A 15,860-nucleotide genomic window follows, 5' to 3' on the forward strand; every position below is an offset into this window, starting at 1 on the left:
TCACCAAAAATGGGCTGGCATCTAAACTTACATTCTTGCTTTTCAAATAAACATAGCAAGAGAATGAAGAAAATTTATAATAGGAATAAATGAGAAAGTTGCTTAGAATTGCATGCTCTATCTGAATCACGAAAGAAAAACATTGGGTTCAGTGTCCCTTTAAGCAAAGACTACCTCTCTGTCTTGTAACTACTAAAAGCCACCATTACTCTTACTAAAGAGATTGACATGGACACAGCATAACCCCAACCCTTGCTTGCAGGGAAAAGTACCCATAAAAGGATTAAATATCTTCAGACAACATCTTCGCACATCATCCATTTACAGAGACAAAGAGAATGACACTTAACAGTTTTGCTGGGGTGCACTTTGCCTCCTCCTGCTTGCCAGGAGTTGAATTCCCACTAGTGGAATCACCTCGTGGACTCTCCATGCCATAGGAAAGAAATAAGGTTTTTGAGGTCAAATGGATAAATTGAGCTGCTAAGAAGTCCTAAGGATGCTAGATAAGAACTATCCTGTGCCTCATTCCCCCAAATTCCTCTATTAAACACATATGTAAAGCTCCACAGGTGTAAGGATGTAACCCCCAGCTATACAGGGAGTGCAGAATTATTAGGCAAATGAGTATTTTGACCACATCATCCTCTTTATGCATGTTGTCTTACTCCAAGCTGTATAGGCTCGAAAGCCTACTACCAATTAAGCATATTAGGTGATGTGCATCTCTGTAATGAGAAGGGGTGTGGTCTAATGACATCAACACCCTATATCAGGTGTGCATAATTATTAGGCAACTTCCTTTCCTTTGGCAAAATGGGTCAAAAGAAGGACTTGACAGGCTCAGAAAAGTCAAAAATAGTGAGATATCTTGCAGAGGGATGCAGCACACTTAAAATTGCAAAGCTTCTTAAGCGTGATCATCGAACAATCAAGCGTTTCATTCAAAATAGTCAACAGGGTCGCAAGAAGCGTGTGGAAAAACCAAGGCGCAAAATAACTGCCCATGAACTGAGAAAAGTCAAGCGTGCAGCTGCCAAGATGCCACTTGCCACCAGTTTGGCCATATTTCAGAGCTGCAACATCACTGGAGTGCCCAAAAGCACAAGGTGTGCAATACTCAGAGACATGGCCAAGGTAAGAAAGGCTGAAAGACGACCACCACTGAACAAGACACACAAGCTGAAACGTCAAAACTGGGCCAAGAAATATCTCAAGACTGATTTTTGTAAGGTTTTATGGACTGATGAAATGAGAGTGAGTCTTGATGGGCCAGATGGATGGGCCCATGGCTGGATTGGTAAAGGGCAGAGAGCTCCAGTCCGACTCAGCCGCCAGCAAGGTGGAGGTGGAGTACTGGTTTGGGCTGGTATCATCAAAGATGAGCTTGTGGGGCCTTTTCGGGTTGAGGATGGAGTCAAGCTCAACTCTCAGTCCTACTGCCAGTTTCTGGAAGACACCTTCTTCAAGCAGTGGTACAGGAAGAAGTCTGCATCCTTCAAGAAAAACATGATTTTCATACAGGACAATGCTCCATCACACGCGTCCAAGTACTCCACAGCGTGGCTGGCAAGAAAGGGTATAAAAGAAGAAAATCTAATGACATGGCCTCCTTGTTCACCTGATCTGAACCCCATTGAGAACCTGTGGTCCATCATCAAATGTGAGATTTACAAGGAGGGAAAACAGTACACCTCTCTAAACAGTGTCTGGGAGGCTGTGGTTGCTGCTGCACGCAATGTTGATGGTGAACAGATCAAAACACTGACAGAATCTATGGATGGCAGGCTTTTGAGTGTCCTTGCAAAGAAAGGTGGCTATATTGGTCACTGATTTGTTTTTGTTTTGTTTTTGAATGTCAGAAAACAGAATTTATGTTTACCTGATAAATTACTTTCTCCAACGGTGTGTCCGGTCCACGGCGTCATCCTTACTTGTGGGATATTCTCTTCCCCAACAGGAAATGGCAAAGAGCCCAGCAAAGCTAGTCACATGATCCCTCCTAGGCTCCGCCTTCCCCAGTCATTCGACCGACGTAAAGGAGGAATATTTGCATAGGAGAAATCATATGATACCGTGGTGACTGTAGTTAGAGAAAATAAATCATCAGACCTGATTAAAAAACCAGGGCGGGCCGTGGACCGGACACACCGTTGGAGAAAGTAATTTATCAGGTAAACATAAATTCTGTTTTCTCCAACATAGGTGTGTCCGGTCCACGGCGTCATCCTTACTTGTGGGAACCAATACCAAAGCTTTAGGACACGGATGATGGGAGGGAGCAAATCAGGTCACCTAGATGGAAGGCATCACGGCTTGCAAAACCTTTCTCCCAAAAATAGCCTCAGAAGAAGCAAAAGTATCAAATTTGTAAAATTTGGTAAAAGTGTGCAGTGAAGACCAAGTCGCTGCCTTACATATCTGATCAACAGAAGCCTCGTTCTTGAAGGCCCATGTGGAAGCCACAGCCCTAGTGGAATGAGCTGTGATTCTTTCAGGAGGCTGCCGTCCGGCAGTCTCATAAGCCAATCTGATGATGCTTTTAAGCCAAAAAGAGAGAGAGGTAGAAGTTGCTTTTTGACCTCTCCTTTTACCAGAATAAACAACAAACAAGGAAGATGTTTGTCTGAAATCCTTTGTAGCCTCTAAATAGAACTTTAGAGCACGAACTACATCCAAATTGTGCAACAAACGTTCCTTCTTTGAAACTGGATTCGGACACAAAGAAGGCACAACTATCTCCTGGTTAATATTTTTGTTAGAAACAACTTTCGGAAGAAAACCAGGTTTAGTACGCAAAACCACCTTATCTGCATGGAACACCAGATAAGGAGGAGAACACTGCAGAGCAGATAACTCTGAAACTCTTCTAGCAGAAGAAATTGCAACCAAAAACAAAACTTTCCAAGATAATAACTTGATATCTACGGAATGTAAGGGTTCAAACGGAACCCCTTGAAGAACTGAAAGAACTAAATTGAGACTCCAAGGAGGAGTCAAAGGTTTGTAGACAGGCTTGATTCTAACCAGAGCCTGAACAAAAGCCTGAACATCTGGCACAGCCGCCAGCTTCTTGTGAAGTAAAACAGATAAAGCAGAAATCTGTCCCTTCAAAGAACTTGCAGATAATCCTTTCTCCAAACCCTCTTGTAGAAAGGATAGAATCTTAGGAATTTTTACCCTGTTCCATGGGAATCCTTTTGATTCGCACCAACAGATATATTTTTTCCATATTTTATGGTAAATTTTTCTAGTTACAGGCTTTCTAGCCTGAATAAGAGTATCAATGACAGAATCTGAGAACCCACGCTTTGATCAAATCAAGCGTTCAATCTCCAAGCAGTCAGTTGGAGTGATGCCAGATTCGGATGTTCGAACGGACCTTGAACAAGAAGGTCCCGTCTCAACGGTAGCTTCCATGGTGGAGCCGATGACATATTCACCAGGTCTGCATACCAAGTTCTGCGTGGCCACGCAGGAGCTATCAAGATCACCGAAGCCCTCTCCTGATTGATCCTGGCTACCAGCCTGGGAATGAGAGGAAACGGTGGGAACACATAAGCTAGGTTGAAGGTCCAGGGCGCTACTAGTGCATCTACTAGAGTCGCCTTGGGATCCCTGGATCTGGACCCGTAGCAAGGAACCTTGAAGTTCTGACGAGACGCCATCAGATCCATGTCTGGAAAGCCCCATAATTGAGTTATTTGGGCAAAGATTTCCGGATGGAGTTCCCACTCCCCCGGATGAAATGTCTGACGACTCAGAAAATCCGCTTCCCAATTTTCCACTCCTGGAATGTGGATTGCAGACAAGTGGCAGGAGTGAAGCTCCGCCCATTGAATTACTTTGGTCACTTCTTCCATCGCCAGGGAACTCCTTGTTCCCTCCTGATGGTTGATATATGCAACAGTCGTCATGTTGTCGGATTGAAACCTTATGAATTTGGCCTTTGCTAGTTGAGGCCAAGCCTTGAGAGCATTGAATATCGCTCTCAGTTCCAGAATGTTTATCGGGAGAAGAGATTCTTCCCGAGACCATAGACCCTGAGCTTTCAGGTGTTTCCAGACCGCGCCCCAGCCCACCAGGCTGGCGTCGGTCGTTACAATGACCCACTCTGGTCTTCTGAAGCTCATCCCTTGGGACAGGTTGTCCAGGGTCAGCCACCAACGGAGTGAATCTCTGGTCCTCTGATCTACTTGGATCGTCGGGGACAAATCTGTATAATCCCCATTCCACTTTCTGAGCATGCACAGTTGTAATGGTCTTAGATGAATTCGCGCAAAAGGAACTATGTCCATTGCCGCAACCATCAAACCTATTACTTCCATGCACTGCGCTATGGAAGGAAGAAGAACAGAATGAAGTACTTGACAAGAGCTTAGAAGTTTTGATTTTCTGGCTTCTGTCAGAAAAATCTTCATTTCCAAGGAGTCTATTATTGTTCCCAAGAAGGGAACTCTTGTTGACGGGAATAGAGAACTTTTTTCTACGTTCACTTTCCACCCGTGAGATCTGAGAAAGGCTAGGACAATGTCCGTATGAGCCTTTGCTTGAGGTAGAGACGACGCTTGAATCAGTATGTCGTCCAAGTAGGGTACTACTGCAATGCCCCTTGGCCTTAGCACCGCTAGAAGGGACCCTAGTACCTTTGTGAAAATTCTTGGAGCAGTGGCTAGTCCGAATGGAAGTGCCACAAACTGGTAATGCTTGTCCAGAAAGGCGAATCTTAGGAACCGATGATGTTCCTTGTGGATAGGAATATGTAGATACGCATCCTTTAAATCCACCGTGGTCATGAATTGACCTTCCTGGATGGTAGGAAGAATTGCCCGAATGGTTTCCATCTTGAACGATGGGACCTTGAGAAATTTGTTTAGGATCTTGAGATCCAAAATTGGCCTGAATGTTCCCTCTTTTTTGGGAACTATGAACAGATTGGAGTAAAACCCCATCCCTTGTTCTCCTAATGGAACAGGATGAATCACTCCCATTTTTAACAGGTCTTCTACACAATGTAAGAATGCCTGTCTTTTTATTTGGTCTGAAGACAATTGAGACCTGTGGAACCTTCCCCTTGGGGGTAGTTCCTTGAATTCCAGGAGATAACCTTGAGAAACTATTTCTAGCGCCCAAGGATCCTGAACATCTCTTGCCCAAGCCTGAGCGAAGAGAGAGAGTCTGCCCCCCACCAGATCCGGTCCCGGATCGGGGGCCAGCATCTCATGCTGTCTTGGTAGCGGTAGCGGGCTTTTTGGCCTGCTTACCTTTGTTCCAGCCTTGCATCGGTCTCCAGGCTGGCTTGGTTTGAGAAGAATTACCCTCTTGCTTAGAGGATGTAGAATTTGAGGCTGGTCCGTTTCTGCGAAAGGGACGAAAATTTGTTTTATTTTTAGCCTTAAAAGACCTATCCTGAGGAAGGGCGTGGCCCTTTCCCCCAGTGATGTCTGAAATAATCTCTTTCAAGTCAGGGCCAAACAGCGTTTTCCCCTTGAAAGGGATGTTAAGCAATCTATTCTTGGAGGACACATCCGCTGACCAAGACTTCAGCCAAAGCGCTCTGCGCGCCACAATAGCAAAACCTGAATTTTTCGCCGCTAATCTAGCTAATTGTAAAGTGGCGTCTAAGGTAAAAGAGTTAGCCAACTTAAGTGCTTGAACTCTGTCCATAACCTCCTCATAAGAGGATGCTTGATTGAGCGACTTTTCTAGTTCCTCGAACCAGAAACACGCTGCTGTAGTGACAGAAACAATGCATGAAATTAGTTGTAGAAGGTAACCTTGCTGAACAAACATCTTTTTAAGCAAACCCTCTAATTTTTTATCCATAGGATCTTTAAAAGCACAACTATCTTCTATAGGGATAGTGGTGCGTTTGTTTAGAGTAGAAACCGCCCCCTCGACCTTGGGGACTGTCTGCCATAAGTCCTTCCTGGGGTCGACCATAGGAAATAATTTCTTAAATATAGGGGGAGGGACAAAAGGTATGCCGGGCCTTTCCCATTCTTTATTTACAATGTCCGCCACCCGCTTGGGTATAGGAAAAGCTTCGGGGGGCACCGGGACCTCTAGGAACCTGTCCAACTTACATAATTTCTCTGGAATGACCAAATTGTCACAATCATCCAGAGTAGATAACACCTCCTTAAGCAGAGCGCGGAGATGTTCCAATTTAAATTTAAATGTAATAACGTCAGGTTCAGCTTGTTGAGAAATTTTTCCTGAATCTGAAATTTCTCCCTCAGACAAAACCTCCCTAGCCCCTTCAGACTGGTGTAAGGGCATGTCAGAACCATTATCATCAGCGTCCTCATGCTCTTCAGTATCTAAAACAGAGCAGTCGCGCTTTCGCTGATAAGTGGGCATTTTGGCTAAAATGTTTTTAATAGAATTATCCATTACAGCCGTTAATTGTTGCATAGTAAGGAGGATTGGCGCACTAGATGCACTAGGGGCCTCCTGAGTGGGCAAGACTGGTGTAGACATAGAAGGGGATGATGCAGTACCATGCTTACTCCCCTCACTTAAGGAATCATTTTGGGCAACATTATTATCAGTGGCATCATTGTCCCTACTTTGTTTGTCACATACATCACATATATTTAAATGGATAGGAACCTTGGCTTCCGAACATACAGAACATCGTCTATCTGATAGTTCAGACATGTTAATAGGCATAAACTTGATAACAAAGCACAAAAAACGTTTTAAAATAAAACCGTTACTGTCTCTTTAAATTTTAAACTGAACACACTTTTTTACTGAATATACACAAAAGTATGAAGGAAATGTTCAAAATTCACCAAAATTTCACCACAGTGTCATAAAGCCTTAAAAGTATTGCACACCAAATTTGAAAGCTTTAACTCTTAAAATAACGGAACCGGAGCCGTTTATACATTTAACCCCTATACAGTCCCTGGTATCTGCTTTGCTGAGACCCAACCAAGCCCAGAGGGGAATACGATACCAAATGACGCCTTCAATAAGCTTTTTCAATGGATCTGAGCTCCTCACACATGCATCTGCATGCCTTGCTTCTCAAAAACAACTGCGCATTAGTGGCGCGAAAATGAGGCTCTGCCTATGACTAGAAAAGGCCCCCAGTGAAAAAGGTGTCCAATACAGTGCCTGTCCGTTTTTTTAACAAAATTGCCAAGATTAAAATAACTCTCCAAAGTTATAAACCATTAAATATGCTTATATAGTAATCGTTTTGGCCCAGAAAAATGTCTACCAGTCTTTAAAGCCCTTGTGAAGCCCTTTTATTCTTATATTGAAAATTAAGAAAATGGCTTACCGGATCCCATAGGGAAAATGACAGCTTCCAGCATTACCAAGTCTTGTTAGAAATGTGTCATACCTCAAGCAGCAAAAGTCTGCTCACTGTTTCCCCCAACTGAAGTTAATTCCTCTCAACAGTCCTGTGTGGAAACAGCCATCGATTTTAGTAACGGTTGCTAAAATCATTTTCCTCTTACAAACAGAAATCTTCATCTCTTTTCTGTTTCAGAGTAAATAGTACATACCAGCACTATTTTAAAATAACAAACTCTTGATTGAAGAATAAAAACTACATTTAAACACCAAAAAACTCTGAGCCATCTCCGTGGAGATGTTGCCTGTGCAACGGCAAAGAGAATGACTGGGGAAGGCGGAGCCTAGGAGGGATCATGTGACCAGCTTTGCTGGGCTCTTTGCCATTTCCTGTTGGGGAAGAGAATATCCCACAAGTAAGGATGACGCCGTGGACCGGACACACCTATGTTGGAGAAATGTATATTTGTGAATGTTGAGATGTTATATTGGTTTAACTGGTAAAAATAAATAATTGAAATGGGTATATATTTGTTTTTTGTTAAGTTGCCTAATAATTATGCACAGTAATAGTCACCTGCACACACAGATATCCCCCTAAAATAGCTATAACTAAAAACAAACTAAAAAATACTTCCAAAACTATTCAGCTTTGATATTAATGATTTTTTGGGGTTCATTGAGAACATGGTTGTTGTTCAATAATAAAATTAATCCTCAAAAATACAACTTGCCTAATAATTCTGCACTCCCTGTATAGTACCTGTAAGGAGAATACTATTGGAAAGCTCATAGGCTGTGTAGTGCCTGAGTCACTTACCTGGTCTAAAGCACCCCCTCTACTGTGTCTTATCAGCATGCTGAGGCCTTTCTACCTCATAGGTTGCTGATCCAGTAGAGCCCATCTAGTGCAAGTAAATATATTGCAGAGGACACTGCGGATATACCTGTAACTCCTCAGGTGGAGGCTAAGGGAAGGGGTCCTTGCAACGCCTAAGGGCAGTTATGGCTGTTAGATTACCCACTAGGGTAATGGAAAGCACATAACAGAGGTAATCCTTACCCCTGTTTTACTCAAATAATATGAAACAATAATAAACTTTATAATAGAGCACCTCTAAAATCTTCAACCTCTCTCCTCAGAGGCCAAGAACTGGAGCGGGAGTGAAAGTGGGTGGGACTAAAGCTTTGTCAGGGTTTTTGACCCCCTCCTGATAGGCTGGAACATATCCCACATTTTATGAAGCTATGGACTCTCCCTAGCTAAGGAAACTATTTTACATAGACCTGTGATTTAATTGAACTGCAATGTTAAAAGAACATTAAAGGCATATTGTATGTATGCATGATAAATTAATCACTGCGTTGCAAAAGATTTCCATTAAAAATAAATGTGTTCTAACATTTAAAATTGTCGTTATATTATTATATTGACTTTAGTATTATTTATCTAATCTCATTTGCTGCAGCCAAAAAGAGAGAGATACAAATGCATTTTTTTCCACTATGTGCTATTGGGAATTACATTTTGAGTTTATTGTCCTGTTATATAACATTTTGGTTATCACATTTATATTGCTAGATGTGATACCTGAAGTTTGCTCTGCAGTACATGCAATTCATTCTTGAGCTCGAAGTTTTTAATGGCCAGCTCTTTCCAATCCTCTTTTAGCTGCTCATACTCTTCTTTCCACAAATCACACTCATCTGTGGACATCACCAGTGACCTCTGCTGGATAGGATGTAAGCAGAAACTTACTAGCATTTTTATACATGCTGCAATATAATCAATTTTAAGTAACTTAGCTATTGTTGGTGGTGATAAATCTAAAGATTATATGAGCCAATGCTCCTGCATCCATGCGTCTATTACAACAATGTCATTCAGATTGGATCAATGCTAATCTGAGGGAAAAAAATTATCCAGAATTTGCACCTCATATGGAATTTCCATAAACACTGAGACTTTGCAACCACTTTTTTTTTTAACTAATAATGAATTGTCTCATTTTTCATTAACTCCCTTAAGGACCAGTATCATACCCTGTACAACGCTGCTGTCCTGGGCCTCTCTCTGCCGCAATCTCTCTAAAACTAGGCAGATTTGCCACTAAAACAGGCAGAGTTACCGATGCAGAGAGGTGGTGCTGATCATTGGTGGGTGGGAGGGTAAGGAGGGAGGCGGCTGGGTGGCCTATCTCTGTAGGGGGGCGGGAGGTGGGCGGGACCGCTAAGCTACGGAAAAAAAACACACAGAGTGGCAGGGAGGCGGAAGGAGGGAGGGTGGAGGAGGGAGATCATACTGAGGAATGGGATAAGAGGGTGGAGGTGGGGGCAGCTACACTAGAAAATAAAAACAACACAGTTTTCTGTAAAGTTGGCAAATTTGGGAAAACTGGGTACTGGCAGACCACTGCCAGTACCTAAGATGGCGGCTAATAGGTAGAGGGGGGAGGGTTAGAGAGCTGTTTGGGAGGGATTAGGGAGGTTGGGGATCCTACACTACAGAAAAAAATATATAAAAAAAATCTTAAAAAAAAAAAAAAAAGCTTTTTATTTTAGTACTGGCAGACTTTCTGCCAGTATTTAAGATGTGGGTGACCATTGTGGGGTTGGGGAGGAAAGAGAGCTGTTTGAGAGGGATTAGGGAGGGATCAGGGGGTGGGATGTATCAGCTGGGAGGGTAATCTATACACTAAAGCTAAAATTAACCCTACAAGCTACCTAATTAACCCCTTCACTGCTGGGCATAATACAAGTGTGGTGCACAGCTGCATTTAGCGGCCTTTAAATTACCAAAATCCAATGCTAAAGCCATATATGTCTGCTATTTCTGAATAAAGGGGATCCCAGAGAAGCATTTACAACCATCTGTGTCATGATTGCACAAGCTGTTTGTAAATAATTTCAGTGAGAAACCTAAAGCTTTTGAAAAAGTTAACGATTGTTTTTATTTGATCGCATTTGCCAGTAAAATGGTGGCATGAAATATACCAAAATGGGCCTAGATCAATACTTTGGGTTGTCTACTAAAAAAAATAAATATATAGTTTTGATAGGTAAATATAAAAACAAAAAGGCTCTATTTCTGTTTAAATGTAGTGATGGTAAAAATATTAAAAATGCTCTGGTCTTTTGGTGAAGTTTTTGTCTGAAATGCCCGGTCCTTAAGGGGTTAATAAACAAAATGAATCAATGCATTTTTAAGTTTATCTATTAGATGGAGAAACCTGTTAGCACATAAACAAACAAATTTATGTATTCATTCATTCATTCAATAATTTTGTTAATGATCAGAAAATGTGTTCAAATTAATTATTTGTTTTCAAACGAATAAAGGAAAAACAAAATTTATGCTTACCTGATAAATTTATTTATTTCTTGACATGGTGAGTCCACGGATCATCATTAAATACTGTAGGGAATATCACTCCTGCCCAGCAGGAGGTGGCAAAGAGCACCACAGCAAAGCTGTTAAATATCACCTCCCTTCTATCCCACCCCAGTCATTCGACCAAAGTAAAGGAGAGAAAGGAAGCAACAAGGTGCAGAGGTGTCTAAAGTTTATCAAATACTAACAGCCTGTCTAAATAACAGGGCGGGCCGTGGACTCATCGTGTCAAGAAAGAAATACATTTATCAGGTAAGCATAAATTTTGTTTTCTTTCTAATGATACGATGAGTCCACGGATCATCATTAATTACTGTTGGTAATTAATACCCCAGCTAGAGTACACAGATGATAAGGGAGGGACAAGACAGGAAACCTAAATGGAAGGCACCACTGCTTGAAAAACCTTTCTCCCAAAAGCGAGCTCAGCCAAAGTTAAAAAGTTAAATTTATAGAAGCTTGAAAAAGAGTGAAGAGAGGACCAAGTTGCAGCCTTGCAAAACTGTTCCATAAAGGCTTCATTTTGAATGCCCAGGAAGAGGAAACAACCCTCGAAGAAAGAGCCTCTCCCTCGGGAGGCTGCTGTCCAGCAGTTTCATAGGCAAGGCAAAAGATACTCTTCAGCCACAAAGAAAGAGAAGTAGCTGTAGCTTTCTGTCCCGTACGTTAAACAGAAGACTGAAGAAATCCTTAGTCGCCTGTAAATAGAATTATAGTGCACGAACCACGTCCAGATTGTGTAGAAGCCGTTCCTCCTGAGAAGGATTAGGACACAAGGAAGGAACAACAATCTCCTGATTAATGTTCCGGTCTGATTAATGTTCCGGTCTGAAAAAACTTTAGGGAGAAACCCTAATTTAGTACGAAAAAAGGAGACTCATACTCCTGATTAATGTTCCAATCTGAAACTATGCAATACCGAGATCTCTGAAAATCTACAAATAGATGAAATAGCGACAAGAAACAAAACTTTCCAAGATAACAACTTAATATCTAAGGAATGCATTGGCTCCAACGGAGTCCCTTGAAGAACTTTAGGAATTAAATTAAGACTCCAAGAAGGAGTAACTGATTTGAATACGGGCCTGATCCTGACTAAGGCCTGAGAAAACGATTGTTGGAAAGTCTGCCAGACGTTTATGTAACAAAATAGACAAGGCAGATATTTGACCCTTTAGGGAACTTGCCTATAATCCCTTCTCCAAACTTCTTGGAGAAAAGACATAATTCTAGGAATCTGAACTCTACTCAAAGAGTAGCCCTTGGATTCACACCAGAATAGATATTTACGCCATATCTTATGGTAAATCTTCCTAGTCACAGGTTTACAAACCTGAATCATGGTCTCAATGACCGATTCTGAAAATCCACGCTTGGATAAAATTAAGCGTTCAATCCTGAAGCAGTCAGCTTCAGAGAAACTAGATTTGGACAAAAGAAAGGTCCTTGAATTAGAAGGTCCTTCCTCAAAGGAAGTCTCCAAGGTGGAAGAGATGACATGTCCACCAGGTCTGCATACCAAAACCTGCGAGGCCACGCCGGTGACAGGAGGATCACCGACACCCTCTCCTGCTTGATTCGAACAATGACCCGAGGTAGAAGAGCAAACGGAGGAAATCGGTATGCAAGACTGAAAATCCAAGGTACCGTCAGAGCGTCTATCAGTACAGCCTGAGGGTTCCTAGACCTTGACCAGTACCACGGAAGCTTGGCATTCTGCCAAGAAACCATGAGATCCAATTCCGACTGACCCCATTTGAGAATCAGACTGGAAAACACTTCTGGATGGAGTTTCCACTCCCCCGGGTGAAAGGTCTGCCTGCTTAGGAAGTACGCCTCCCAGATGTCCACTCCTGGAATGTGGATCGCCAACAGATAGCAATTGTGGGTCTGCACCCACTAAATGATCTTGGCTACCTCTGTCATGGCCAAGGAATTCCGAGTTCCTCCCTGACGGGTGGAGTAAGCCACTGAGGTTATATTATCTGACTGGAACGTGATGAACCGGGCCGAAGGTAACTGAAGCCAGGCCAGGAGAGCACTGAAGATTGTTCTCAATTTCAGAATGTTTTATGGGTAGAACAGACTCCGACCGAGTCAATGTTCCCTGAGCCTTTAGAGAGCCCCAAACTGCTCCCCATCCCAGAAGGCTGGCATCAGTTGTCACAATCACCCAGGAAGATCTGCAAAAGCAGGTTCCCTGGGAGAGATGATCCTGAGACAACCACCAAAGCAGAGATCCCTTGTCTCCTGCTCCAGCTGTAATCGCGGAGACAGATCCGCATAATCTCCTTTCCCCTGCCTGAGCATGATTAACTGCAGGAGTCTGAGGTGAGTGCACTGATCCACTGAAGACCGAAGAGAGGACTGAAGTGTTAGGCAAGAATGAAAAATTCCTTGATTTCCTGACTTCTGTCAGAAAAAATATTTTGATAAGAAGTCTATTATGGATCCCAAGGAAACTACCCTTGTAGTTAGAACTAAGGAATTCTTTTCCAAATTCACCTTCCATCCGAGAGTTGAGAAAATTCTGGGAGCTGTGGCAAGGCCGAATGGAAGAGCCCCGAGCTGGAAGTGTTTGTCTAGAAAGGAAAACCTTAGAAAATTAGATGGTCCAAATGGATGGGAACCTGCAAGTAAGCATCCTTTAAATCCACTGTGGTCATATTAACTGACCCTCTTGGACCCAAAGAAGAATGGAACGAATAGTTTCCATCTTAAAGGACAGCACTCTCAGAAACTTGATTAGACTCATGGGTAAAATTGGTCTGATGGTTCCCTCCTTCTTGGCAACCACGAACAGATTGGAAAAGAATCTCAGACCTTGTTTCTGCTTTGGAACAGAAACTATCACTCCCAAGTCAGAGAGGTTCCGTACAAGTGTAAGAACGCCTCTCCTTTTGTCTGGTCTGCAGAGAATCTTGAAGGCAGAACCTGCCCCTGGGAGGAAAAAATATTAACTCCCAGTTTGTATTTCGAAACCAAGCTTGAACGAGGAAGGAAAGCCTGGATCGGAGGCAGGCTCTTCATGCTGTCTTTGATTCAACAGCAGGCTTTTTGGATTGCTTACGCTTGGAAGAGGGAGTGGAAAGATTTTGCTTGAAAAATCAAAAGGAACGAAAATTACTCTGACGTCCTTTATATTTCTCTTATCCTGAGGGAGGGAATATCCCTTACCTCCCGTAATATCAGAGTTATCTCCGTCAAACCAGGTCCGAACAAGGTCTTTCCCTTGTAAGGAATCGCCAAAAGTTTAGACTTAGATGAGACATCCGCAGACCAGAATTTTAACCATAACGCTCTGAGGCCAATATAGGAAGCCTGAAATATTAGCTCCCAGCTTAATAACCTGAAGGGAAGCATCAGTAATAAAGAAGTTGGTTAACTTCAAGGCCCTTATCCATTCCTGGATTTCTTTGAGGGGAGTGTCTGTCCGATAGAAACAGACAACACATCAAACCAGTATGCTGCCGCACTAGTGACGTTAACACTGCAGGTAGCCATTGTAAACCCTGGTGTACATACATTCTTTGAGCGACCCCTATAACTTCTTATCCATAGGATCTTTAAAGAAACAACTATCCTCTATGGTAATAGTAGTCCTCTGACTAGCGTGGAAATTGTCCCTTCCACCTAGGGAACCAACAGCCAAGACTCCTTAATAGAGTCTGCTATAGGAAACATCCTTTTAAATTAGGAGATGGAGAAAAAGGGATACCCGATTTCTCCCATTCCTTAGCCATAATCTCTGTAGCCCCTTCTGGTACAGGAAATACTTCCACCATGGAGGGCACGTCAAAATACTTGTTTAGTTTGACTGTACTTTTTAGGATTGACTACGCCGGTAGTGACGGAGTCGTCCAGGGTAGCTAAGACCTCCTTAAGTAACAAACGGAGGTGTTCAAGATTAAACCTGGAGGAAACAACTTCAGTATCAGATAAAGGCATTACACTGAGTCTGAAATTTCCCCCTCAGATACTACCGAAGTATCTTCCTCTTCAGGCTTCTGGGAAGAAAAATTTGGAATGGCCACTACTGTATTTGATTAAAAACATTTCCTCTTGCGCTTTCCCTGTAGCATGGGAAAGGCAGACAATGCATCAGATATCGCCGATGACATTAGAGAAGCGATGTCTTGCAAGGTAACTCCAGGTGGAGTTTGAGAGGAAGCGCAGGGCACTGCATGTGTGGGCAATAAAATTTGGAACACTTGAGGGGACAGTTGCGGCATATATTGAACATTGTCATGAGACTACTGAACAGCATCCGCCTTAGAAGGAGTTGGCTCAGAAAAAATAAATAAAAAAAATTCCCTATAATTTAAAATTCTCTCAACACATGAGGAACAGAAAGGGATTGGTGGTTCCATATAGGCATCAAAAACATAAGGAACAAGTGGTCTCTTGGTCCATTCTGACTCACACTGGATGAATTATTCAAATAAAATTCTTATTTTTGTGTGCTGAAAAAGGCTTATTAGGTACACAAATACTGCAGAACCCCTCTACACCTCAGCTTAACTTTGCTGATGTGCCTATTAGCCCTTCTGACACCAGTTACAATCCTCTCAGAAAAGATCCGGAGCTCAGCTGTAGCACTGTCCGGTCCTAACACATATGTAAGCACTCTGAGGACTCTGCTCCGTTCCTTCCAATAACAGGAAGTGCAGAAAAAGCGGTGCGCAAAGCAAATTGGCGCCACACATAGCTCCGCCCATCGTGGGTGTTTCAAAAGGCAATCTCCCGGTCGCCATGTTTATTGTAAAATTAAGCCACCGGAAGTAAAATAAACATTCTGTTAAGCCTCTTTATAACCCTTACGTAACTTGCTAGGCAGCTGCTTAGACAGTACTATATATGAACAGTGAAACCACCTCATACTGAGCCAATCTTCCCAGCCCCAGCGATGTAAGCCATCGTGAGCAGTGCAAAACACCTCATCTTGAGTCTATCTCCTCAGCCCCAGTGCCTGCCTTAAAAGTGCTGCCATATAACCCCCTCCTTTTATCTCTAGGAGGCTCTATGTCCCAAGTTAAGATCTTTTATTTCCCAGACCCAGAATAAAAAGTCAGCACTTACCTTGTAAATCTGCCAGACAGCAAGGCAGCTCACCAGGTTTGAGAGGTCCTCTCCCTCACATAGCCCTGTGGAGAAA

At 42.7% G+C, this 15,860-nt stretch overlaps 1 protein-coding gene across 1 annotated transcript in view; it reads right to left on the reverse strand.

The window, feature by feature from the left end:
- Positions 1 to 15,860, reverse strand: part of TRAF3IP3 (TRAF3 interacting protein 3) — a gene marked incomplete in the record, with an annotated part of 485,039 nt that overhangs the window by 200,245 nt on the left and 268,934 nt on the right. Inside the window, 1 exon segment of the mRNA XM_053706644.1 lies at positions 8,906 to 9,043. Within this exon segment, the coding sequence (XP_053562619.1) occupies positions 8,906 to 9,043 (138 nt within the window).

This window comes from Bombina bombina, chromosome 3 (genome assembly GCF_027579735.1).
Source record: "Bombina bombina isolate aBomBom1 chromosome 3, aBomBom1.pri, whole genome shotgun sequence".
Lineage (NCBI taxonomy): Eukaryota > Metazoa > Chordata > Amphibia > Anura > Bombinatoridae > Bombina > Bombina bombina.